Here is a 23,361-nt window from a genome sequence, read left to right on the forward strand (position 1 = left end):
GTTCCCACCACTCCATTGGCTCCTTTCTTTCTCCCCACTTTGCATTCAGGTATCGTTTGTGGGCAGTGCAGACTGACAGGAGTCTGCAGCTTGGTGACTGCAGCCATGGACACCAGGGGACAGTCTACCTGATGCATGGGAGGTTTTCAGCCTCCCGGGGCTGCTTTGTGCCCTTCCCTCGGTCACGGCCATGATGGCATCTCAGGGGTCCTGTGTTTGCATGACTGGGGTGTGTCCTCTTATATCCTAAGACCCGCTTTTCTCCAGCAGAGCCCTCAGACACCCCCCCCACCGGGAAAACGTGATCCAAATTGTCAGATCTGAGAAAACCCCTCCCCGCCATCTCAGCTGTCCCTGTCTGCCAGCTGCTTCCACTAGCAGCCATTGCCGGGCTTGGACTAGGTGAGAACACCTGTGTGTGACATCTGTTTCAGGAGCAAGTGACCTTTGAGGACGTGGTCGTGGACTTCACCCGGGAGGAGTGGGGGCAGCTGGAGCCTGCTCAGAGGACCCTGTACTGCGATGTGATGCTGGAAACCTTCAGGCTCCTGGTCTCCGTGGGTAAGGCCACACTTGAACACCCGATGGTCTGCACCCAGCACACTCTAATTCTCCTGGTTTAACAGTTGGGGTACGTCTAGGCCTTAAAAGTAAATGCCTAGGAGTTGTTTGGGGGTTCAGAGACCTGATGTTTGGTTTCAAGTTACAGATCCCACCTGAAAATGCCAGGAGCCGAAAATCATGGGTTAAGAGGGCCCTACTGGGTCCCATGACTGCAGAATCCCGAGGAAGACCTGATTCTTCCTGTGGTCTGGCAGGAGCCCTCCCCCTTCACACCTCCTCCGTCTGAGTCCAGGGCCAAGTCTTGCCAGTGCCGCCGCCACCTGCCTCCATTCACAGATGGGCCCCCTAGAGGGGAGGGGAGCTGCCATGGTGCCTCATCGGTGTCTTGTCCTGGGCCCCCATGGAAGGCCTGTGGGTCATCTTGTGTGGCAGCCAGGTCCCCTCCACACTGGTCCTTGTTACTAGCGGGTAGTCAGGGGAGCAGCAGAGCTCTGACTGGCCAGAGCTGGGTCACACAGCCCCCTGTCCAGAGCCAGGGTTGGGTCCCTACAGGGCCAGGCATCAGGGCCTCTACCACAGCTGTGGCCTTTGGGGCCTGCAGCCGAGTAGGTCCCGGAGGAAGGAAGGTGGACTGGACAGAGATTTGAGAAGGGTCCTGGAACACCAACGCACACTCGGGGATCCCCCACTTGAGCAGAATGCTGGCTCCCCAGGCTGGATGTCATTTCCCCGCTGGAGCCGGAGGAGCTGTGGGTGGCAGATGCAGGGGCTCCCCAGCATGTGTGCCCAGGTGAGGGGAGAGCCCTGCAGGGCTGGGAGGAGCCTATTCAGCCCCGTGGCTCGCTCTCTCTCCGTATCTGCCCTCGCATTCTTCAGAGCGAACTGACTACTCGGTAAACGTGCACCAAGCACCTGTTCTCCCGTGAGTGAGGCCTTCAGTGAGCCGACATCCTTGGTGAGGGAAGGGGCATGCAGTAAGCAGGTAGAACCATAGCTGCACAAGATACTCACGGTGTATGATGAATGCTGAGGCTGGGCGCAGGGCGCCCCCCCAGGTTCTGGGGAGGACTTGAGCAGAGAGGAGGCTAGCCTCTCCAGGGAGGTGGTGTGCGAGCTGAAGCCCAAGTCATGAGGACAGTGCCACCTCGAGACAGGCTGGGAGAACAGAATTCCAGGCGGAAGGACCAGCAAGTGCAAAGGCACTGGGGGTGGGGCAGCAGCCTGCTCTTCCTCTGTAAAAAAACCCTCTCACCTCAGAGATTGAAACCACAGAATCTTTAACGACTCACCTCTCTGTGGGTTGGTAGATCCCGTCTGGGTGCTTCCGCATGCCTGTGCAGGCTGTGTTCTTGGTACATCTTACTCAGCTCCTGCGACCAGTACCAGCTCTGTAGGAAATGGGGCTGTCCCGGCACTGGTGTCAGGCCCTGACCTAGTTTAAGCAGCGGCCTGTCGCCAGGGCCTGGGAAGAATGGCCAGTGTGTGGGAGGAGTGACAACCACGTCGCTGCAGCTTCAGCAGCAAGCAGCCCTTGTCTAGGACATTCACTTTCTGGAGTGTTGTAACGAATTGCCAGCAGCTTAGTGGCTTAAAGCAGCAGGAACTATCTCCCAGTTCAGTGTTGGTGTCGGTGCTGCAGTCCTCCTGCGGAGCCTGCGAGAATTCATGTCCTTTCTCCTTCCGGCTCCCAGAGGTGCCCGCATTCCTTGACTCACAGCCTCATCCATCTTCCCAGTGAGCACAGCTCTGAGGTCTTCTCCCATCACTCTGGCCTCGGCCCTCCCGCATCCCTCACTCACAGACCAGAACGCTTGTGACCGCTTCCTCACTGGTTCCAGGAATTAGAATGTGGCCGTATTAGGGACCACTGTTTTGCCAGCCACACCTGGCTTGAGCTCTATTTATTTTTTATTTTTTCCTGAACACTTCATTAGAGCGTGATGTAAACGGCAGAGTGCCCCCTCACACGTTTAGGCCAGTCCAGTGCTAGGTGGGGATGCCAGGCCAGGGCCGTGGCTGTGCAGGGCACCCTGGGTACTGGGGCCAGAAGGCAGTCCTGCCAGGAAGGGGGAGGAGGGGATGCATTCGTTTGGTTATTCAGCATGTCTGCTGGCCTCTGCCATGGGCTGGGGTGCAGTGGTGACCAAGGTGGACAGAAGCCCTGCCTTTGGGGCTCCCAGTGGCTGAGACAGACCCAGCAGACCAGATCCAGACCAGATCCAAGTCCTCTTGCTCACCTCTGGTCACTTATCCCTGCCTCTAGCCGTACACACATCAGCCGGCTCCGGTCTGAGGAGCTGCTGGTTTCTCTAGATCTGGCCGAGCTGGAGCAGCAGCAGGAGGATACTGGGCCTGAGCAGCGGGAGGGCTGCGCTGGCTGGTCCTTCATCGGTGAGAGGCGGCTCTTCCTCCATCAGCGCCTGGCACTCGGGGGCTGCTTTCGCCAGGGCTTGGCCATTGCTCAGCTCCTTCTAGCCTGGGGCATCTGCCAACAGCTTCCCCGGATGCTTCCCTGGATGCTCACCGTCTGCCCTGCATCCTCTCCATGCCCTCATTTTCTGCACTCCCCTTGCCAGCTGCCCCGCCTCTGACGATTCTCCGTGCTTTCTTCCCTGCTCCCGTTCCTCCTCTGATCTGTGAAGCTGTATTTTTAAGTGGTCGAAGCCGCTGGTGCCTTCAGCCTTTCCAAACCACCAGTTTTAGTCTTTAGCCACCCACCCACTGTAAATTCTTCCCCCCCAAACTGGAATTAAGGGGCATCTCCATTTTTGTTTCTTTCAGATTTGGAAACTCGACCCAAAAGCAGACTGTCCTCTCCAAAGCGGGACATCACTGAAGAAAGAGACAGCAGTGTTCTGGTGGAAAGGTTCCTGTGGGAAGGTCTGTGGTACGCCGAGGGTGACGATGCCGAGGGCCACTGGGGACAGAGTCACGAGAGCCAAGACAGCCATATGGTGCAGGCAGCCTTCACGCCTGTGAGGACCCCCATGCACCAGCAGCAGCAGGGGAATGGGTTCAGGGAAAACTTGATTCTGAGCCCCCGTCTCCCACCTCAGGCGATGACTCCTGAAAGACAAGGCCTCCACGCGCTGGGGACACGCGCGAAGAGGGGGAAGCCAGACCCAGGGTTCAATGCTCAACCGAAAACGTATGCAAAGGAGAAGCCCTACAAGTGCCAGACCTGTGGAAAGGCATTTAGTCACAGCTCAGCTCTCATCGAGCACCACCGAACGCACACGGGAGAGAGGCCCTACAAATGTCACGAGTGCGGAAAGGGCTTCCGCAATAGCTCGGCGCTTACCAAGCACCAGAGAATCCACACGGGCGAGAAGCCTTACAAGTGCACTCAGTGTGGGAAGACCTTCAACCAGATCGCCCCGCTGATCCAGCACCAGAGGACGCACACTGGGGAAAAGCCATACGAGTGCGGCCAGTGCGGCAAGGCCTTCAGCTTCAGGTCCTCCTTCAGCCAGCACGAGCGCACGCACACAGGCGAGAAGCCGTACGAGTGCGGCCAGTGCGGCAAGGCCTTCCGCCAGAGCATCCACCTCACGCAGCACCTGCGCATCCACACAGGCGAGAAGCCATACGCGTGCGGCGAGTGCGGCAAGGCCTTCAGCCACAGCTCGTCGCTCACCAAGCACCAGCGCATCCACACGGGCGAGAAGCCGTACGAGTGCCATGCGTGTGGCAAGGCCTTCACGCAGATCACGCCGCTGATCCAACACCAGCGCACGCACACGGGCGAGAAGCCATACGAGTGTGACGAGTGCGGCAAGGCCTTCAGCCAGAGCACGCTCCTCACCGAGCACCGGCGCATCCACACGGGCGAGAAGCCGTACGGGTGCAACGAGTGTGGCAAGACCTTCAGCCACAGCTCGTCGCTCAGCCAGCACGAGCGCACGCACACGGGCGAGAAGCCATACGAGTGCGGCCAATGCGGCAAGGCCTTCCGCCAGAGCACGCACCTCACGCAGCACCAGCGCATCCACACGGGCGAGAAGCCATACGCATGTGGCGACTGTGGCAAGGCCTTCAGCCACAGCTCATCGCTCACCAAGCACCAGCGTATCCACACGGGCGAGAAGCCATATGAGTGCCGCGCGTGCGGCCGCGCCTTCAGCCAGCTCGCGCCGCTCGTGCAGCACCAGCGCGTGCACACAGGCGAGAAGCCGTACGAGTGCAGCACGTGCGGCCGCGCCTTCAGCCAGAGCTCGCTGCTTATCGAGCACCAGCGCATCCACACCAAGGAGAAGCCGTATGGGTGCAACGAGTGCGGCAAGTCCTTCAGCCACAGCTCGTCGCTCAGCCAGCACGAGCGCACACACACGGGAGAGAAGCCGTACGAGTGCCCGCACTGTGGGAAGTCCTTCAGGCAGAGCACGCACCTCACGCAGCACCGGCGGATCCACACAGGCGAGAAGCCGTACGCGTGCGGGGGCTGTGGCAAGGCCTTCACGCACAGCTCGTCGCTCACCAAGCACCAGAGGACTCACACCGCGTAGGCCACCTCACATTTGCCAGGTTGGCGCAGAGGCCGAAGCCCCAGCTCGTCCCTTCCGGACCTGACCGGGCCGTCCTCGACAGAAACACCGGTAGGAGCACACGCGAGCCTGGGCGCCCGGTCCGCGGCCCGGACGCCCTCCCACCAAAGGGACGGACACGACTGCAGAAACCCGGAGCTCTAGGTCGTCTGTCCCTGGATGGCAGGTCGGACGCAGAAGGGGAACATGGAGTTCATCCGTGTTGAGGGCCTTGTCATGAGTGCCCACTAATGCTACATCCCAGGATCTACAGGAAAAAGACAAAATGTAGCCAATCTGGAAATGGCTTCTGTCCAAGGATTCGATATTCCAAACTAGGATTTTCAAAGCGGTGAGAAACCCCACAAGTGCTTCCTGTATACAGGAACCGGATACACAGAATTTATCATTACTGCGTGTGACGTTTTGGGGAGGGGTGGTTACGAATGGTGCAGGGTGGCTCTAAGTTCCTCTACAGGACTCACAGGCATTAGAAAACACACATGTTGCTGTTTCACAAAAAGGAATATTTCTTTTGTTAAGCCACCGTCTTATGAACAATAGTGCCTCCACGTTGAAACCTTATGTTTTGCAAGGTTTATCTCTGTTGAGAAATGTACGAGTTAATCTCTCGACTGTTGTTCACTGAGTCTTCTTCCTGGAGTTTAATAAGCTTTCGTTTCTGTGTAATTTATCTTGAGGGTCCACAGTACTACATTAAATCTTGAATCCACTCACAGCAGTCTGACAGCCACGACCCTTAAACAGTGACTTGCCATCCTCATTAGAACCCATACTTAAATTACATTGGCTGGATTTGGTCACCAACCATCAGGGTTCTGTCGGTTGGCTTGATTTTCTGATCACAATGCCGGGATATAAGTTTCCAGTTAACTTGAAATTTCTCCCTTGGGGGAAAACTATTACAAATAGTCTTCCGGTAGTCCCCAGCGTGCTTGTGCAATGCCTCCTTTTACTTTATTGGACTTTATAAGCCACTTAAGAAAACAGCCGTCTCTGGTAGAAACTATGCAGGCCACATCGGTAAGTTTAGCTATTGTCATAGTCCCATTTCAGAAGCAAGAAGAAAGAGGTGAATTAATGCCTGTCCATGTAGATCCCAAATGTCACCTTTCCAGCGTGCCACTACAAGAGACCACCCGTAAGATGTTTTGCTTGCTTCCGTATAGGGCACCTTTGAAATCCAGTGTATATTTGACTTTTGAGGCACATGTCAGTTCACTGTAGCCTCCTTTCCGGTCATTTGCCAGAGGGACCCAGCCAGTGGCTGGACGGGACTGGGCGGCTCAGTGGTCTTGGTCCTCTGGCCTTTGCCCTCCTCCCTTTTCCCAGGCTTCTCTCCTTGTGTTGTGTCTTGTCCTCAAGGAAACCAGATGTTCTGAGAAGATGTGCGTCTTTAGATGAATGGCATGACAGGCTCCTACCCCTAAATCTAGTGCAGGAAGTAGGTCAGGCACAGTTTTCATCAGAGAACACTGCCTCTGGGAAAGGTTAAGGCTCCTCAATTTAAGTTCAGGTCAGTAAAAATGGAACCAACCGCACTGTTTCACACTCCTTTGAAAATGCCAGGTGACTGAAACTGAGTCACACAAGCTCTTGTCCCGCACAGCCCCAGCTCCCCTTCCCCCACAATGACACACACAGGAATACAGCCGAGTTCGGAACCAAGAGGTGCCCACAGTATCACTGCCACCCTCCATGGCGAGCGAGACACACATTCCCTCCCCAGCAGGGCCACACCAGTGGATGGAACTTGAAGTTACACCAGAGTGTCAGGAAAATGGCAGGGGCGAACGTGCACCCGACCAGAGGGCCTCATTTACTTGGAGAGTTGCTGGTATGTCTCAGTTACTGACACAGAAGTTGAAGACCCAACAAGGAAGAATGAGAGGCGTGAACACAGATTCAGAAGAGGCCGTGCAGTTTCCGCCTCACTCACTGGGACGCTTGTGCTCGGAACCCAGAGACACCACGTGAGAAGTCCAACCGCCACCAGGCTGCCATGAGGTTTCCTCGATGCTTTAAATATCCCAGCTATGGCCAGAAAGGATTTCAGCATCTCATTTTATATAGCTTTTCTTTCTTAAGTTTTAAGTTTTTAGGAAAAATCACCATGCCTAAAACAAGATTCAGGGGATGCAAACATCATAGTGGTTCTCAGTGTGAATGTGCTGTTTGCTTTCCAAAGCAGTTGCACTGGTTGACACTGGTTTACAAACTCAACCCAGAGCATGATGAAGGCCTATATCAGTCCATTCAGTCTCCCACAACTGGATACCATAGGGTGGGTGGCATTAACCACAGAAACTGATTTTGTCTCAGTTCTGGAGTTGTTCTTTGCTGGGTGTCCAAGACCAAGGTGCTGTCTGGGTTGGTTTCTAGTGAGACCTCTCTTCCCCGTTTGTAGATAGCTGCCTTCCCACTGTGTCCTTGCACATGGCTTTTCTTCTGTGTGTACACGATGAAAGAGTAATCTCTGCTCTTCCTCTTCTTATAAGGATATTGAGGCTGTGGGATTAGGGCCCCATCCCATTACCTCCCTGCAAGCCCTATCTCCAAATACAGTTACATGGGGGGTTAGGGCTTCAGTGTGTAAGTTTGGGGTGGAAGGCAATTCAGTCTGTAAAAGAGGGTATGTAAGCATTTTCTTCTCGTTGAAATTTATTCCCATCTTGCCAGTTTTCCATTTGTGGGATTCGCCCTCCCACCCACTCGGAACAGTCATCCTTGTACACCCTGTGGAAGCTAGCCAGGAGCTCCATTCCATTCTTCCCGCCAGTGCATCTAGGGCTCTCTCTTGACCTCCAGATACCATGTCCTTTTTGAGTCATGGCTCAGTGCCGCATGAGCTGTACACTTTCCAGCCCTCCCAGCTGCGTTGGAGACACCAGGGCCGCCACCTTGAGCTTTCCATCTGCTCCATCTTTCTCAATGGGCCACATCCCTACCCCTTTGGATGGGAGACCCTTAGCACAAACCCAATGCCCCTAATGCCTGAACTAAGGCAGCTTCCTCTGAGATTAACCAGTGGGAACGTCTGGCTATATTTCTGTCTCTCTGTAGAACCAATCATCCATCTGTGTGCTCTACCATGCCTTGGTCAGGTTGGTGGCGGCAGGGGACCAACAAACAAATCCTGACAGCTTTTCTAGGTTTGGTTTTTGTAGTGGTTTGAGAAAAGCAATTCTGAAATGATTCTGAGAGGTCTTTTAGAATTTAGCATACCAGTAAACATGCTGATTTCCGAGTTTTCACTACTGACATAATATGGGGGAGTAGCGGAATGCGCATGGGGTACTGCTGTACATGTATGTGTGTGCGCACACGTAGCAACACATACAGGCCTTTGTGTTTATACCTGTGTGTCTACGTTTCCCAGCTCACTGGAAGATACTTTAGTAGCAATGAATACACCTCAGGTTTGAAGGCACTCAGATCTGGTCTCAGAGCAGCCCCACTAAAAGGAACCAGTTCTCTGGAACTGGAAAATGGCTGATTTCAGAGTAGGAATAATTTGGGCTTGGAATATCTTCTTATACTAAAAAGAATTGTTCAAAAAACAGGCAAAAAACAGAGGCATGTCACAGGGATGCAGGAGCCTTCTTGAAGGGATTCTCACTGGCCACATCTGGGACAACTTGGGTGCCAAAATAAGCAAGGATGGTAGTAAGTTATAAAACTTGAAAAAAACACGGAGAACACAAGAATCCCTAAATTCATTCTGATTATAAGGAAATATAAATGGAGAGAAAGGAGGGCGCTGGCTTGCAGCAGGATGCCCAGGGCTGGGTGGTGAGCCCAGGAGGAGGAGTGGTGTTAACCAACAACTCGGGGCGCCTGCGTGGCTCGGTGGGTTAAGCCTCTGCCTTCGGCCCAGGTCGTGATCTCGGGGTCCTGGGACTGAGCCCCGCATCGGGCTCTCTGCTTGGTGGGGGGCCTGCTTCCCCCTCTCTCTGCCTGCTTGTGATCTCTCAAATAAATAAAATCTTCGAAAAAAATTATAACCAACAACTCTGCAACCATCACGGCAAGAACCATCAATGGAAGAGAAGCTGGGTGAGGGGGCATTTGGGTGAGAAGCAGTGTACCTCCACTATCTTCGTGTCTCCCCACAGACTGCTTATTAGCTAAGGGGAAAAGCAATCATAAGTGGACAAACTGGGCACTTCTGAGCAAAAGAATCATCACCAGAGTAGTAACATGGATCCAGGCACTCCAAAGTGTGTGTGGAAGGGGCGGGGGGCACGAAGCACAGGCAAACGGGACAATGTTCACAGGGAGGGGGTGGAAGATTTTCTATAAGGAAATTATTTCTAAATAAAAAAATATAAACAAAAAAGGCACCACCATCTAGCTGTGCACTAAAGAAGACCGAAGATGGGAAATGGACAGATGGAGAGCCAGGCTTTCTGGTAAGGACGGACCCATCAGTGGCCCTGAAGCTAAAAACAGGAGCACCTCAGGTGTTACCCCTCTGTGGCAGGAGAGGAAAGCTCATGGATTAGGCTGGCAAGAAGAGTTCAGAGGGCAAATACAGGTTGGTTTATTTATTTAAAGATTTTATTTATTTGACAGAGAGACCGAGATCACAAGCAAGCAGAGAGGCAGGCAGAGGGAGGGAGAAGCAGGCTCCCCGCTGGGCAGAGAGCCTGATGCGGGGATGATCCCAGGACCCTGAGATCATGACCCGAGCCGAAGGCAGAGGCTTAACCCACTGAGCCACCCAGGCGCCCCCAAATACAGGTTAAAAAAAAAAAAGTTACCAGAGCCACAGCCAGCTTAGGATGGAGATGTTGGGGGAATAGACAGTCCCAGACTCTCACACGTGACTTGGGCTGCGAATCTTGGCCCTCCAAGGACACGAATGGAAGTGATGTGTGTGGTCTCCCAGTGGAGCAAGTGTGGCTTTTCGCCTGTACCAGGGGTCTAGTGGGGAACAGAGCCATGGCAGGGACAGAGCTTGGATCCCCAAATCACTACATGGAGCAGAGCTTCCCTCCCATCGACACACACAACAGTAACAAACACGAGACTGTCATGTGAGTGTGAGAAATAAATCCTTTATTACATTAAGCAGCTGCCCTGTGCATCGTTACAACAGACTGCCTGCTCAAACACAATGACAAAAAAGAGGCACCAGTTATCTACAAGAAGCAGTTAAAGTTTATGCTCAGGCAAAAGAAACAATGCTGCAATCAGATTATACACACAAAGCAGATCACCTTAGGCAGCCCGAGGAGTTAAGCTTCGCCTGTCCAGGCAGTCACATCTCATCGACCTTTACTGGAGTCTTCCACCTGCTCTAATCACGAGCCTCCATCCTCTGTGCAAGAAATCCATCGTACTTTGCAGGCGGCTCTCGTATTTAGATGCATGGCTGAGAAATTTCACGAAACAATATCTGCCTTTACTACATGATGAATTTTTACCTATTTAATTCTACTTCATTGCTTTGTAGCACTGGTGGCCATCCACTAATCTGATTTCACAATTCACTAATGGGCAGAGATGCACGGTTTGAAAACACTGTAACGAGGCTCCAAGCATTTCTGTGATCTCGGTTAAGCCACTCCGCACCCGCAGACACGTGCACTAACTAGGAAAGAGTCTGCTAGTGAGGATTCAGGAGTGAACTTGACATCAGGTGTTTACGAAAGGACCAAACAGCTTGAGCAGAAGTCCTGGGGAGCACGAACAGGAGGAGCAGAGACAAGGCTGACTTTAGCCAGAGCTGGCAGATCACACCCTTTAAGGCAACTCTACACTTAGCACAATGACAAACGTTCCACCGCGCAGGTGGTGCTAAAATGGCTATGGAAGAAAGGGAATCTTCTTTCACACCCAACAGCTCGTGCTTGCATGTGGGCATCTACAATGGGTGTGTTTACAAGGAGACGAGGGCTTCCCGAGGGCCCTTCCTGGGTTCTAAGCGCTTTAGCCACATGAGCTCATTGAGAAAACAGATCACGTCCAGACACTGCAAAGAAGCCACGCAAGGGTTTCGAAGGAGTGGATACATTACTCGGGAATCCCAGGCGGGTGAAGTTGTCCTCTAGGGACACTTCGAGCAAGTGGCTCATCTCTGCGCCTCCGAGTGCACAGGGAAAACATCACCTGCCACAAACCCCATGCGCCCACTGAGCCTTACGCTGGCATGGGCTCCACACGCTGCAGGGTGGGGCCCCAGGGCCCTCCCCAATGCGTAGATTTTCTCCTTCTCATGGGTCTTCTGGTGCTCGGCCAGGGCTAGGCTGAAGTGGAAGGTCTTCCAGCAGCCTGGGCACGCATACAGCTTCCTGCCACTATGGCTTCTGAGATGATCAATAAAGTGTGAGATCCATGCAAAGGTTTCCCCACACTCGCTGCACGCATAGGGCTTCCCGCGGGACAGCCCAGGCTCCTCAGCAGCAGGGCAGCCTGCCAGAAAACCATCCTGGTCTAGCCTGGCCAAGGACCCTGCACTGTGGCCAGCCGCAACAGGCTCCCTCACGTGACACGGCAGGTGGCCGCTCACAGGGGAGACACACTCGGGGCCCTGCCCACCCACATCCTTCGGGCAGGGCCTCTTTCTTCCAAGGCCTTGGCGTGTGGTGGCTAGCATCATAGGCACCGCGGGGCTCTCTCCAGCTGTGCCCCTGTTCTGGGCTGGCTCCCGGATGACTGACCGCCTGTGGGCCATGGTGACAGGGCTTGGTTCCCCATCCTGAGGATCCAGAGACTTCTGCAGCTGCTCTTCCTCCTCTGGGGCGGCTCCCGTTAGGGGGCAAACGAGAATTTCCCTCGTGATCCTCTCCATCAGCGTCTCGCACATGTTCTCTTTACCTTCCTGCCACCTCCTGCTGCCTGAAATAAGGTCATGATGTGAGCAGTCCCAACTCCAGGGACGCCAAAGGAGTCTGCCCTTCGGGAGAAAACTAACAAGAGGCGCAGGCCAGGACGCCTGAGTGGCTCAGTCGGTTAAGCGTCTGCCTTCAGCTCAGGTCATTATCCTAGGGTCCTGGGATCGAGTCCCACATCGGGCTACTTCCTCAGTGGGGAGCCTGCTTCTCTCTCTGCCTCTGCCTGCCACTCTGCCTACTTGTGTTCTCTCTCTGACAAATAAATAAATAAAATCTTTAAAAAAAAAAAAAAAAAAAAAAAGAGGCGCAGACCAGTGACTATGCGATGGAGCAGGATGGAAAGCCGGGGCAAGGGGGAAGCGAGTGAGGACATGGTGCTCACCACACACACCATCGTCAATCCCCTCCATAAACCCAGGGGCGATGGATTCGAACAATATCACTGAGAAGACTGCCGTGTGTCCCCCATCTTTTGCAGTCCCCGAGCTCATGTGCCTGCCTAAAGACAGTCACTCCCAGCCTGCCTTGTGCTGAAGTGGCCATGTGACTGAGTTCTAGCCCACGAGATATAAGGGGTAGGGAGGGGTCTCCTTCTGCAGCTGGGAATATGAGCTGCAGCGGCCACCGTGACCCGTGCGAGAGCAGAGCCTTGCGACGGAGCCATGAGCTGGGGCGAGCCCGCATCCTCACCAGAAAGGGCCCGACAAGCGCTTGCGCAGTACACTAACGTGTTATAATGGGGGCCCCCAATGAAGCAGTCTCCTGGGATTCAGGCCCTTGGGAAGTGCCCCCACCACACACACACTCACACATACAACCCATGCACTACGCACACTGGTTTGACCAGGTGACCTGCTGGGGTCTAGGGGACATTAAGTGTGCATGAGGCAAGCAAAGGCTCGCAGAGTACCACAGGACGGTGCTTACCCTCCCAGAATGCTCCCTCTCTGAACCTCGCTGGCACACGGTAAAGCAGCTCAGGCCAGCCACGTGGAGAGGCAATGAAGAGAGCGTAGGCTGATGGCTGCAGCTGAGCTCCCCGTCAAGAGCCAGCACCAACTGCCACGGTTGAGTGAGACCACCCAGGACAAGTCTCCGGATGACTGTGGCTGTGCACACAGCCCCACAGCCACCGCAGGGAAAACAGAGGCCCAGCCAATCCCAGCAGCCCCGCTGGTGTTAAAGTGACTAAGCTTTGGGGCTGTTATCCAGCAAGAGATAGTTAAAACAGCTGGACTGCTGCCTCCTGCTCTGACATTTGGCGGATGGGGGTGGCAAGTACAGGACATGGGGTGGGGAAGAGCGAGGTCCAGTTGAGGTCTTTGCTGAGCCCAGTGGAGCTGCGAGGAGCTCCATCAGCCTCCGAAAGGCGCACCCTCCACCCACCCTGGCCTGACCACAGCTCTCGGACCTCACCTGAGAAGCTGCCTTCCAGTGGTTCTGTGTCAACTAACCGGAGTTCCTCCGTCTCCAGCCTGCAGGCATCATCAGGCTGGGCCAGCTGAAACCCTGGGTGTGATCAAAAAAAAACAAAAACTGAAAGAGCCATCGAAAGCAGACTAGAAACAGCCAACGATGCACCTCAGCTCTCACAGGTTGGCCGGGGCAGCCCCGATCCTTTCCTCTGTCCTGGGACATCCGCCGAAGCCGCTCGGAGCCCTGGAGTGCTGGGGACTCCCGGCACACTGGGGAAGGGGTTAAGAGGGCCCACTGAGAAGAACGGGAAAGCCCAACAGGAAGTGGGGAGATTCGAAGGCGAGCAGTCAGAAAAGACCCTGAAACTACAACCACAAGGAACTCAGAAGTCTGTGCTGGGGCCTGGGCTGTGGACAAAGATGTCCACACAAGAGGGAAGACCCATGAAGGCCAAGAGGCTCCGTCTCTGCACCGAGGAGGAAGGGAAAGTTGACACACTGGGGCCAGGAGCCCTTTCCACATTCAGAAGCTTCAAGTCCCAGAGCAGGGGTTGCAAACTCAAAAGCCCAGGGCTCTGGCAGGCCTCAAATGTGTAGATCAAGCAAGAAGGGCAGAGCCAAGGTGGGGGGCCTGGTAAGGTCATTCGTGTCAAATATGTTCAAAACACCGTGGGGCCTTAACCAGAGCCCCACGTGGGAGTTGGAAACCCCTAGACCAATGCTTCTGGAAGAGGGCAGAGGATGCAGCATGAGGCCGTGGGGACAGGTCTCACCCCACAGGAGCAGCTTCCGGAAGGTCTTCAGGTTCTCCTCCGCCGGGTCTAGGTGGCCCCACTCCCCCAGGTACAGAGGCACCTCCGGAAACGTCAACTTCTGAAACAGTAGCACCACCATGGCTAAGGCTTCCCGAGCAGAGGAAGGGTGGACCCTTGTCCCACAACGCCAGGGACCACAATGGGGGTAGCACTATCCTGGGGGGCTCCTCCCTCCCCCCCACCACCATGCAGGTCCTGGACCTGGATCCCGGCTTAACCTGAGGGAAGGGTTTCTTAGACCCAGAACTACAGACTTTTTTTTTTTTTGGAAGATTTTATTTATTTACTTGATGAGAGCGAGCAAGTGCACAAGCAGGGCGAGCAAGAGAGGGAGATGCAGGCTCCCAGTCAAGTGGGGAGCCTGAGGCAGAGCTCAAGCCCAGTACCCGGGGACCAAGACCTGAGCCGAAGGCAGATCCCCAACCAACCAAGCGGCCCAGGTGCCCCAGAGCTAGGGCCTTTGTCAGCTGGGCCTGCCCCAGGCACTGCAGGATGTTTCCTGACCTCCTCCCTGTGGATGTCAGCAGCACCTCCTCCCCCAGAAATACTGACAAGCCAAGTGGTCTCTAGACATCACCCAATGTCCCCCGAGGGACAAAGCCACCCTGGCTGAGAGCCACTGCTGTAGACGACCCCCGAGTCTCCTGTGTCTGCCACCCCTGCACACCACACAGGCCCCAGGCCAGCACCTGGGGGGACCGGGACAGCCATCCTCACTGCCGCCAGGAGAAGCAGTCACCATGACAAAGGCCATGGGCTCCATAAGGTCTGGGGAGCTGTCTCCCGGGGAGAAGAAAAGGCACGTCCAGGCTCAGAGTGCCAAAGGGCAGGGGCATGGGAGTGGGGAGGGAAGTCGTGGCTAGCAACAATGGTGCACCCCAGAAGAGAGAACAGTGCCCTGGCCACAGCCAGAGGGATGAAGCCCAGGGAGTCGCCATACCGGGTGGGCGGGGAGCTGACAGAAAGGGAGACCTTGTCCAACACTCCTAAGGGGGCAGTGGCAGCACTCAGGCTGCTCACTCTGATCTCGGAGACCTCTCCTTGCCTCATCCCCACCCGCTCTCAGCCAGGCTCATGTCTTGGTTTCCTGGGGTGGCAGCAGCCCAGGTGTCCAGCCCTGGAACCTCAGCCCCCCCACAGCTCCTCCTGTGGAGCGGGTGGCACGTTAACGATGGGGAGAGGGACAGAGCCTCACAAGCTAGGATAACAGATCCACCTCCTGGGGAACAGGCCCCATGAGCCCCTGGACAAGAAAGACCCCACCCACCTTCGGCTCAACCTTTGCAGGCTTGGCCTCTTCGGTCTTCTGGTCGCCAATGTTCCCCTGTTCCAGAAGCACAGGGTCTGGAGCGGGACAGGCTGGGAAAGGGGGAGACAAAGATGAGGAGACTGGTTTTACACAGCTGGGCAGCCCAAACCAATGACGGAGACCCCACCGCCTCCCTCGCACGGCCCCATAAAGAGAGTGAAGAGTTCTCAGACTCAGAGGAAGGGAGACCCGAGTGCTCATGTCACAGCAGGTCCCAAGCTCAAGGGGCCCCACAACTGTCCTCAACTGACAGAGCAGAGCACACCAAGAAGAAAGCAAAAAGAAGCTCGAGGTCAGTAGTGGCCCCAGGAATTCGAACTAAAGCCACAAAGCAGAGAACGCTTTCATACCCATTAGCGTGGCGGAAATCTTAAACAGCAAGAACGGTACGGTGCCGGTGTGGATGTGGGGAAGGGGGCACCCTTGTACACTGGCGCTGTGTACACTACGGAACGTCTATAAAACCATGTGGAACGTTCCTCTGTCCAGTGATCCCGACGAACCCACCTACACAAACGAAACCTCCCACACCAGGTACAGGCCTGCGGACGTTTAACAGCACATTTGTAGGAAGAGGCAGAAAGCTTAATGGCAGTAACTTCCAACTCGGGACCGGGAAGGGCAGATCCTGTGAAATGCCATGAAGGTAAGGGGACGGCACTGAATATCCGGCCACCATCTGGAGGGGGCTGGCTGGGTGACACACGCTGAACAGCATGAGCTCAGGCACAAAAAATTCACCTCCAGGGGAAAGGGCCACAAACCCTCTGAGCAGACTCCTGGGTGGGACGTGTGTGCACCCAAGAGATGTGCAGAAACACATGAAGGAACACATGCCAGGGGGCACCACTTAGTCTAGTTTTAGAGAACACATGGGGTGGAGAGATTATTACTTTTTTTCTTTATACCTCAACGCTTTTCACTATTAACAGCAAAGCACATACACCTTCTATGATCTTTGAAAACAAATTAATTATAAATACTTGTCACATTCACCAGCGCCTACAGAAAGAAGTCAGCACAGACTTCCAGGCCTCGGTTACCTGGCCTCCCTCTGACTCCCTCCCACCTTCCCCCACCCTCCCCCAATCAAATCCTGGCCCATACCCGCCCAAGGGCTAGCTGATCACTCACAGTTGTTGGGGGATGCCTGGGTCTCGCTGGGTTCCAGGTCTTCACTGGCCCTCGCAGCCCCACCTGGTAGTAACAGACAACAGAGGCTCAGCGTGCTTCCCACACTCCCCCTTCCTCAAAGCTGCGGACAACTCCATGGGAGACTCAACAGCATCCCTGCTTAAGGGAGAGATGTGCTAACAATCACACAGTAAACCTGCAGGGGGCGGGCATGGACATAGGCTTCCGACCAAGAGCCCAAGGCTCCAGGCCAACCCCTCCACCATCCTTCAGGTCCTGCCCTCAGACGCAGTCACTGCCCACCCAGCCCCCGAGCCCCTCTTCTTACCTTATTGAGGGGACAGAAACAAATGCCCTGAACATTTACTCAGCTTTTAAGGGGCTGGTTCCCTTCTGCTTCCTTGCATCAGGAAAGCAGATGTGAGGGCAGGAGCCCGAGCAGTCTTCCCGGTCCATGTGACAACTCTAAGGATGCCGCCACCGGGCAGGGTGGTGAGGCTGCAGCCCCCACCAGCTCTGGGCTGCTCACCTCTGTGCCTCTTATACACCAGGGAGCTCAATCTCAAGGAAGCCACTGACTGGCTCGGGCTCTATGCTGTCAATTTTACGCCTTCCGAGGCTGACCACCCCACTTCCTATTTCTTCTGTGGTCTACTCTCCTCTGGGGTAGCTGCCTCACCTGGCTCTTCCAGGGCCTTGGTAAGGTCCTTCACCAGGGAGGCTGCCTTCTTGCAGCTCTCAGGACACTGTGCCACCACCAGGGGCCGGACATTGTCAGGCAGGACACTCAGGAACTGCTCCAGCACCAGCAGCTCCAGCATCTGCTCCTTGGAATGCACCTCGGGCTGCAGCCACTGGCGGCACAGCTCAAACAGCTCGGTCACCGCCTGGTGGGGCCCAGTCGCTTCCTGGTAGATGAAGTTCCGGAAATGCTGGCGGGAGAACTCAAGCTCCCTCCCGAGGACAGTCTTGGGGTCCTCCTCCTGGTCCTCAGCTGCTGATCCTAGCAGAGGCAGTTCTGGGGGAATTAGGGAGCTCCTAGGGGTGGCAAATGCTTTCTCCAAAGGCAACATCTTTTCAAACCCGCACTGGGAAATGTGACGAGCCAGGGACAGGGCAGGTGTTGTGGAGGGCGAATTCACGTAACTGCAGCTGCAAAGGCCAGAGAGAACAGCAGGACGCTCTGGGGTCTCAGCCAGAATCCAGACCTGTACAGGACAGACCAGAGATGCCTACACAACGAGAAGCCAGCCACGAGGCATCCACACCAGAGAAGAGCAAGCAGGGTCCCCCGAGCTCATTAGTCCCACTCACCACACCAGGAGTCCATGCAGAATTATTTCCAAGCAATCTGCTTGTTAAGTATCAGCAGAGTTTTACACTTGCATAGATAAAAATTAACATAAAAAGTGGGAGGTGGACTCATTTTGTAAGACTGGTAATACCAAGATTAAAAAAAAGTCACAGCTAAAAGAAAAGTTAAAGGATCTCACTTTTAGAGATGTAAAAATCTTAACACATTACAAAACTCACTCCAACAATGTATACTCAAAGCATGTGATACCATGCCAGATTTGGGTGTATCCCAGACTTCTTTCACCTTTGGAAGGGCTAGGTATCACCATTGTCCCTCCTATTTAGGTAACTGTAAAATCCGGAAACACAGCTGATCCTTGAATACCGGTTTGAACTGCATGGTCCACTTAAGATGGATTTCTTTTTTTATAAATACAGTACCATCCTGTAAACACATTCTCTCTTTTTTACAATCAGAACTTTTTTTTCTCTTAACCTTATTGTAAGAATACAGTATTTAAAGGTTTTCTATACAAAACTAAGTTAACCAACTGATTATCTGTAAGGCTTCCAATCAACAGAAGCTATTGGTAAATAAGTGTTTGGGAAGGCAAAAGTTATACACAGATTTTTGACAAGGCCCTAACATTCAACTTCTTCAGGGTCAACTGTAGATCGGTAAACAACCAGTATCTACTTCTGGAAATGGCACAGCACTGCAGACCCTGCCTGACCCGCCCACAGAACCAGGTGGGAGGCAGAAGTTGGCCAGGAGGACAGTACAATGGTTGGGGGGAGAGGAGAGACTGTGGTGTTTAGGTCCTGGGAGTTCAGGTCCTGCTCTGTCCTCTCCCCAACCCTGGCTGATCATGATGGGCAGCGGCACCATCTGAGAGAAGCTAGATTCGGGATGTTTAGGTGAACTCTCTTGACCATAACTACTGGCAAACAGTGAGCAAGCTGAACGAGGAACCCGGCAGGCCACCGCTGGCCAGGCCTCCTGCTGTTGGCTTCAGGCTCCCAGTGCTTTCACCGACTGTGAGTACACAGGGACATGCCCTCCAGCTCCTCCCAGAACCTGCTGCGTCTGCACTTCTCCCCGCATAACCAGGAGATCCATGGACCCCAGCAGGAGGGACACATCCCAGACAAAAGCTGCACCCAAACCCAGTGGGAATGCTCTCCCTGGCCAAATCACAGAAACCAACATTTTTCTTCCAAACATGTCTGGGGACGTCAAGAAAATGTGAGGATTTTGTCTTTACAGGGAAAACTGCAATGAGGACCCGGGCACCAATGACCTCCTCCAGGGAAAGGGAAGATGTGCTCTGACATTCCACCAGGGCACAGGGCCCAAGGACGTCGTAGCTGGGGGTGTCGGATTCCATTCACATTGAGCGTCCAGAAGAGGCAAGTCCACAGAGACGGAAAGTAGCTCAGTGGCTGCCAGGGCAGGGGGGTCAGAGTCAGAGGGACTGCCCCGCACTTCTTCCTGGAGTGATAAAATGTTCTAAAATTCACAACAAAATGTACAACTCTGTGAACGCGCAAAAACCAACGAACTGCACACTTTAAATAGGTTAACTCTTTGGGCACGTCAACTGTATCTCAATAAAGCTGTTAAATACAGACGAAAAAAAGTTGGTAGAGGCCCCAAGGCCCACCGCTCCCCACCTCTGAGGCTGCACCAGGGGTCTGAAGCCATTCTACACAGAGTTCCACTTCCCTCAAAGAAGAGACAGCTGTGCTGCGCCATCATTATCACCATTCCCCAAGCACGCCCCACCTCAGCCTGCCCTGCTCCCTACAGCATCCTCCCGTCCTACAGGTCTGGGCTCTGAAGGGGCCCCCCATGGAGACCTTCCCTCCATCCACACCTCCTCACTCCCTCTTACCTGCCTCTCACCTGCCTCCCCCGCTGGAATGTAAACCCCAGGAGAGGAGAGGTTACTCACAGGGAATGCTCTGGGCAGTGCCTGGCTCAGTCAGAGTGCATAAATTACCTTTTTCAACTTATTTTAGAGAGAGAAGAGCGCAACAGGGTGGAGGGGCGGAGGGAGAGAGAATCTCAAGCAGACTCGCCACTGACTGTGGAGCCCCACCATCCCAGGACCCCGAGATCACAGCCCGAGCCAAAATCAAGAGCCAGATGCTCAACCCACTGAGCCACCCAGGTGCCCATTATTTAAATTACTTTTAAGTGGTTCCAGTTCTCTACTAACAGGCATGCTGGCTATTCCTAATTCTGGCTGGCCATTACCCTCATATCCGTCTACCTGGGATCAGGATATACCTAGAAGGTCAAAGTAGAAGTAGGACACCTGGACCACTGGGCATGTGCTGTGACCCACAGCAGCCCACTGGAGGCAACCCAGCCCCTGCCACCCACTACAGCAGTGCTCACCAGGGTTCTCCTTCCCTACACCTCTGCATCGGGGACCTCAGACCCAAAATCTGCTCCTTCCACTCTGTCAGTCAGTGGCCTGCTTTTCGATGGCACTTATAGCTCCCTTTCTATTAAGTAATTAAAGTGGTCTCTCTCTGGCTTGGTCTTGCCAGTGTCCCCATCTGTGGCTTGTCTTTTCAGTTTACACTCTTTCAGCTATAAGGGTCTAATGTTTACTTTTCTTTTTTTTCCCTATATAAATTTCTGAGTTCCAAAACTTGTTTGTAAAGAGCTTCCCTGGGGCACCTGGTGGCTCAGTCGTTAAACATCTGCCTTCGGCTCAGGTGCTTCCCCCTCTCCCCCTCCCCCTGCTTGTGTTCCCTCTGGCACTGCCTCTTTCTGTCAAATACATTTTTAAAATCTTTAAAAATAGATGAGTAAGTAAAGAGCTTCTTTCCCTACCTCAGGATGAGAAATGCACTCTTGCATTTCCTCTGCTAAGGCCACGAGGGGCAAATGCAGGACAGTCTCAGTTGTGAGAACGCAACTTTGCCTGGCGGCTAAAGCAACCAGAGAACCTGTCTGTCCCAGGCCTGGCTGTGTCCATTACAAAACAGGCTGCTGCTGGCTGGGCTTCTGGACTCCAGCTTTTGTAACCACGCTGCTGCCGTTAACTATCTAGAGCCTCCTCTGGCAACAGATGTGTTGCCAGCTCCAGCCAGCGGCACAGCCATATTCATCCCAACAGGCACAGGGTACACGGAACTCTATGTGGCGCACGGGCAGGTGTGCGGTCACACAAGCAAGTAATTTGCATTTTCTTAGGATACCACAGGCACGACTGTTCTGTGTGGGTCCTGTCTCAGAAGGTTACCTTGAACTCGCTAGTAAGTGCGTGCACAGGTCTCATCGTCCTGCACTGGAGCCTCATGAACTGGTCACGCTGCTGCAAGGATGTTGTCAGGCAGAGGGACCACCAGAACTCTTCCCTGGCCCCAGCCTCCTTGAGTAAAGCCACCCCCACTGCCCAAATTCCTCTTGGCTCAGTCACCAGGCAGCTACCCACCCCATCACATACACACCTTGGAGACTCGGGGTATTTACTTCAGATGGGATGGAAATTTCCTAGAGCCCAGGCTCCCCTTGCATCCCTGCCCACAAGTCCTGGGATGCAGAGGAAACCGTGGGGGGGCCGAAGGGGCAGCAGGTAAGCTGAGAGGTCCCCAAGCCCTGTGGGGCTCCTGCAAGCAAATCCCTCTCACACTGGGCTAAGCAAGCTCAAGGTTGGCTTCTAACTCCTCAACTCTACCTCCAGGCCTGCCCTGCCCCACTTCCCCCTCTCCACATATGCCCATCTCAGGTAAGTCAAGATACTCACGATCTCTTAGCCTCAACCAATTATCATTTATTCATTACAAAGGGTGCCTTTAAAATGAGAAAACGTAGATCAAGGGATCATCCTTAACATCTCTGTCTTCTATGCTTCAACAGCTGTCTTCCATGCTCCCTGCCAAGAGTGCAAACTCTGGATCCACTTGGGAGGACAGATCGACCCAAATCAAGAAAAGTCCTGCACAACTGGCCTGAGCTTCCCCAAAGCCTGAAGGACAGAACTCAAAAGTCAGAAACTCACAGAGGCAAAGAACAATACACACGTGACCCTGGACCAGAAAAGGTACAGGACGTTGTTGGGGTTTGAGGGGCAAGGGGGGCCCAAACCCTGGTACAGAGAAGAGGATGGTGGAGAGCTGTCCAGCCTCGCCTCTAGGGTGTCAGCGAAGACATACACAAGGTATAAGAGAGAGGAGTGGAGAAGGGGAAAAAGGGAGGAGCAGGGAGAGGAGAGAAAGGGAAGGAAGTGGGGAATGAGGAGGAAAAGTGACACAGGTACAAAACAAAGTATCAAGAGATGAATCTAACCAAAAGACGTGCAATTCTAAGATCTTTCCATAAAACGCTTCTGAACATCCCCCCCCTCCCCCAAACAATATCCTCAGTCATTCCCACTTCCCCTTGCCGGCTCCTCCAGCAGCAAAAAAGGGAGACCCACGCTCGCCCTTCTCTTGGCTTTCTCCGCCCACCAAAAGGATCCTAACACGGGGACAGACAATCCGCGCCGGGCGACTGGGAAGAGGCAGGGCGTCAGGCAGCCAGGCAGCAGCAGCGACCTCTAATCCCAGGCCCCACCTCGGGTCCCACCCCGGGTGGCTCTGCACCGCCCCCTCGCTCAGCTGAACGCACACTCGGGGTACCGCAGCCCCCTCCCTGCTCCCACCCGCGACGCCAGTCTGCCGCTCCTCCCGCCTAGGGACACCCTCAGCCCTCGAGTCCCCTCTCGTAATCCCCTCCCTCTCCCAGGCCGCAGGACCGTGACCTCAACCCTTCCCTGTTTCCACACTGCAGAGGGGCAGCTAGGCCCCCCTCTGCGGTCTCTCAGCCACGTCCTCCCCGCCCCATACCCTGGGGAACCGCACCCCCCACCTCACCCCCACCCCAGGGGCTCCCAGCCTCCACCCCTCCCCCTCCCGGCCCCACACCGCAGAATCTCCTCCTCCCCTCCCCCATCGGGGTCGCTCCCTGCCCTCACAGGTCACCTCCGAACGCAGCTGCGCGAAGGACACTGGCGGGACCGCTACGATCCGCTCGACAAAACCACGCTGTAGAGCAGCTCCCGACCGCCGGCCAGACCTACCTCTTGCGTAGTGGTCCTCGGCCGGTTCCAGCCGCCAGGAGCTCGGCGCGATGGCGTCAGGTTAGACTGCGCGTGCGCACTGAGCCTGCACCGCGGACTACGACTCCCAGACCACAGCGGGCCACTCCCCAGGCCGAGGGAGGAGCGAAGACGCAACGACTGAACGGGCAGCCAATCAGGGGCAGAGCTAGCCTCCTTCAGTTTCTAGGCCTCTCGTGCGCCTGCGTTATTTTTCGATCCGTGGCAACGCGCTAAAACAAGGTGAGGGGGCAAATATACCGCCCTGAGAGCCAGAGACGAGGAGACACTGAGAGACACAGAGAGACAAGACGACGCAGAGACAGGGAGTGACAGAAACGCGAGAACC

At 54.6% G+C, this 23,361-nt stretch overlaps 2 protein-coding genes across 10 annotated transcripts in view; one reads left to right on the forward strand and one right to left on the reverse strand.

Moving 5' to 3' along the window:
• ZNF135 (zinc finger protein 135) overlaps positions 1-5,783 on the forward strand; it is a 9,382-nt gene extending 3,599 nt beyond the window's left edge. For 4 of the 6 annotated variants that reach the window (XM_045989529.1, XM_045989531.1, XM_045989530.1 and 1 more), the window contains 2 exons: positions 435-561; positions 3,346-5,783. In XM_045989529.1, the coding sequence (XP_045845485.1) occupies positions 435-561; positions 3,346-5,069 (1,851 nt within the window). In that variant the 3' untranslated portion in view covers positions 5,070-5,783. Of the gene's footprint in view, positions 1-434; positions 562-3,345 lie in introns of those variants that run through there. The other 2 variants (XM_045989532.1, XM_045989533.1) reach the window with 2 other exon arrangements.
• A 4,363-nt stretch (positions 5,784-10,146) lies between these two features.
• On the reverse strand, positions 10,147-23,065 carry ZSCAN18 (zinc finger and SCAN domain containing 18). 4 transcript variants are annotated; one of them, XM_045989565.1, is made up of 7 exons: positions 22,995-23,065; positions 17,300-17,828; positions 16,621-16,683; positions 15,445-15,536; positions 14,136-14,235; positions 13,364-13,456; positions 10,147-11,951 (listed from the first exon to the last, which is right to left on the reverse strand). In XM_045989565.1, exons 2-7 carry the CDS (start codon positions 17,691-17,693, stop codon positions 11,185-11,187), a joined length of 1,509 nt encoding a protein of 502 aa, XP_045845521.1. In that variant the 5' UTR covers positions 17,694-17,828; positions 22,995-23,065; the 3' UTR covers positions 10,147-11,184. The 4 variants fall into 4 exon arrangements, with proteins under 4 accessions (XP_045845521.1, XP_045845525.1, XP_045845522.1 ...); XM_045989569.1 differs by having other exon boundaries at positions 17,300-17,772; positions 22,995-23,060; XM_045989566.1 differs by lacking the exon at positions 22,995-23,065 and adding an exon at positions 22,897-22,984.
• Positions 23,066-23,361: the final 296 nt, after the last annotated feature.

Source organism: Meles meles, chromosome 19 (genome assembly GCF_922984935.1).
Source record: "Meles meles chromosome 19, mMelMel3.1 paternal haplotype, whole genome shotgun sequence".
In the NCBI taxonomy this organism is placed as follows: Eukaryota; Metazoa; Chordata; class Mammalia; order Carnivora; family Mustelidae; genus Meles; species Meles meles.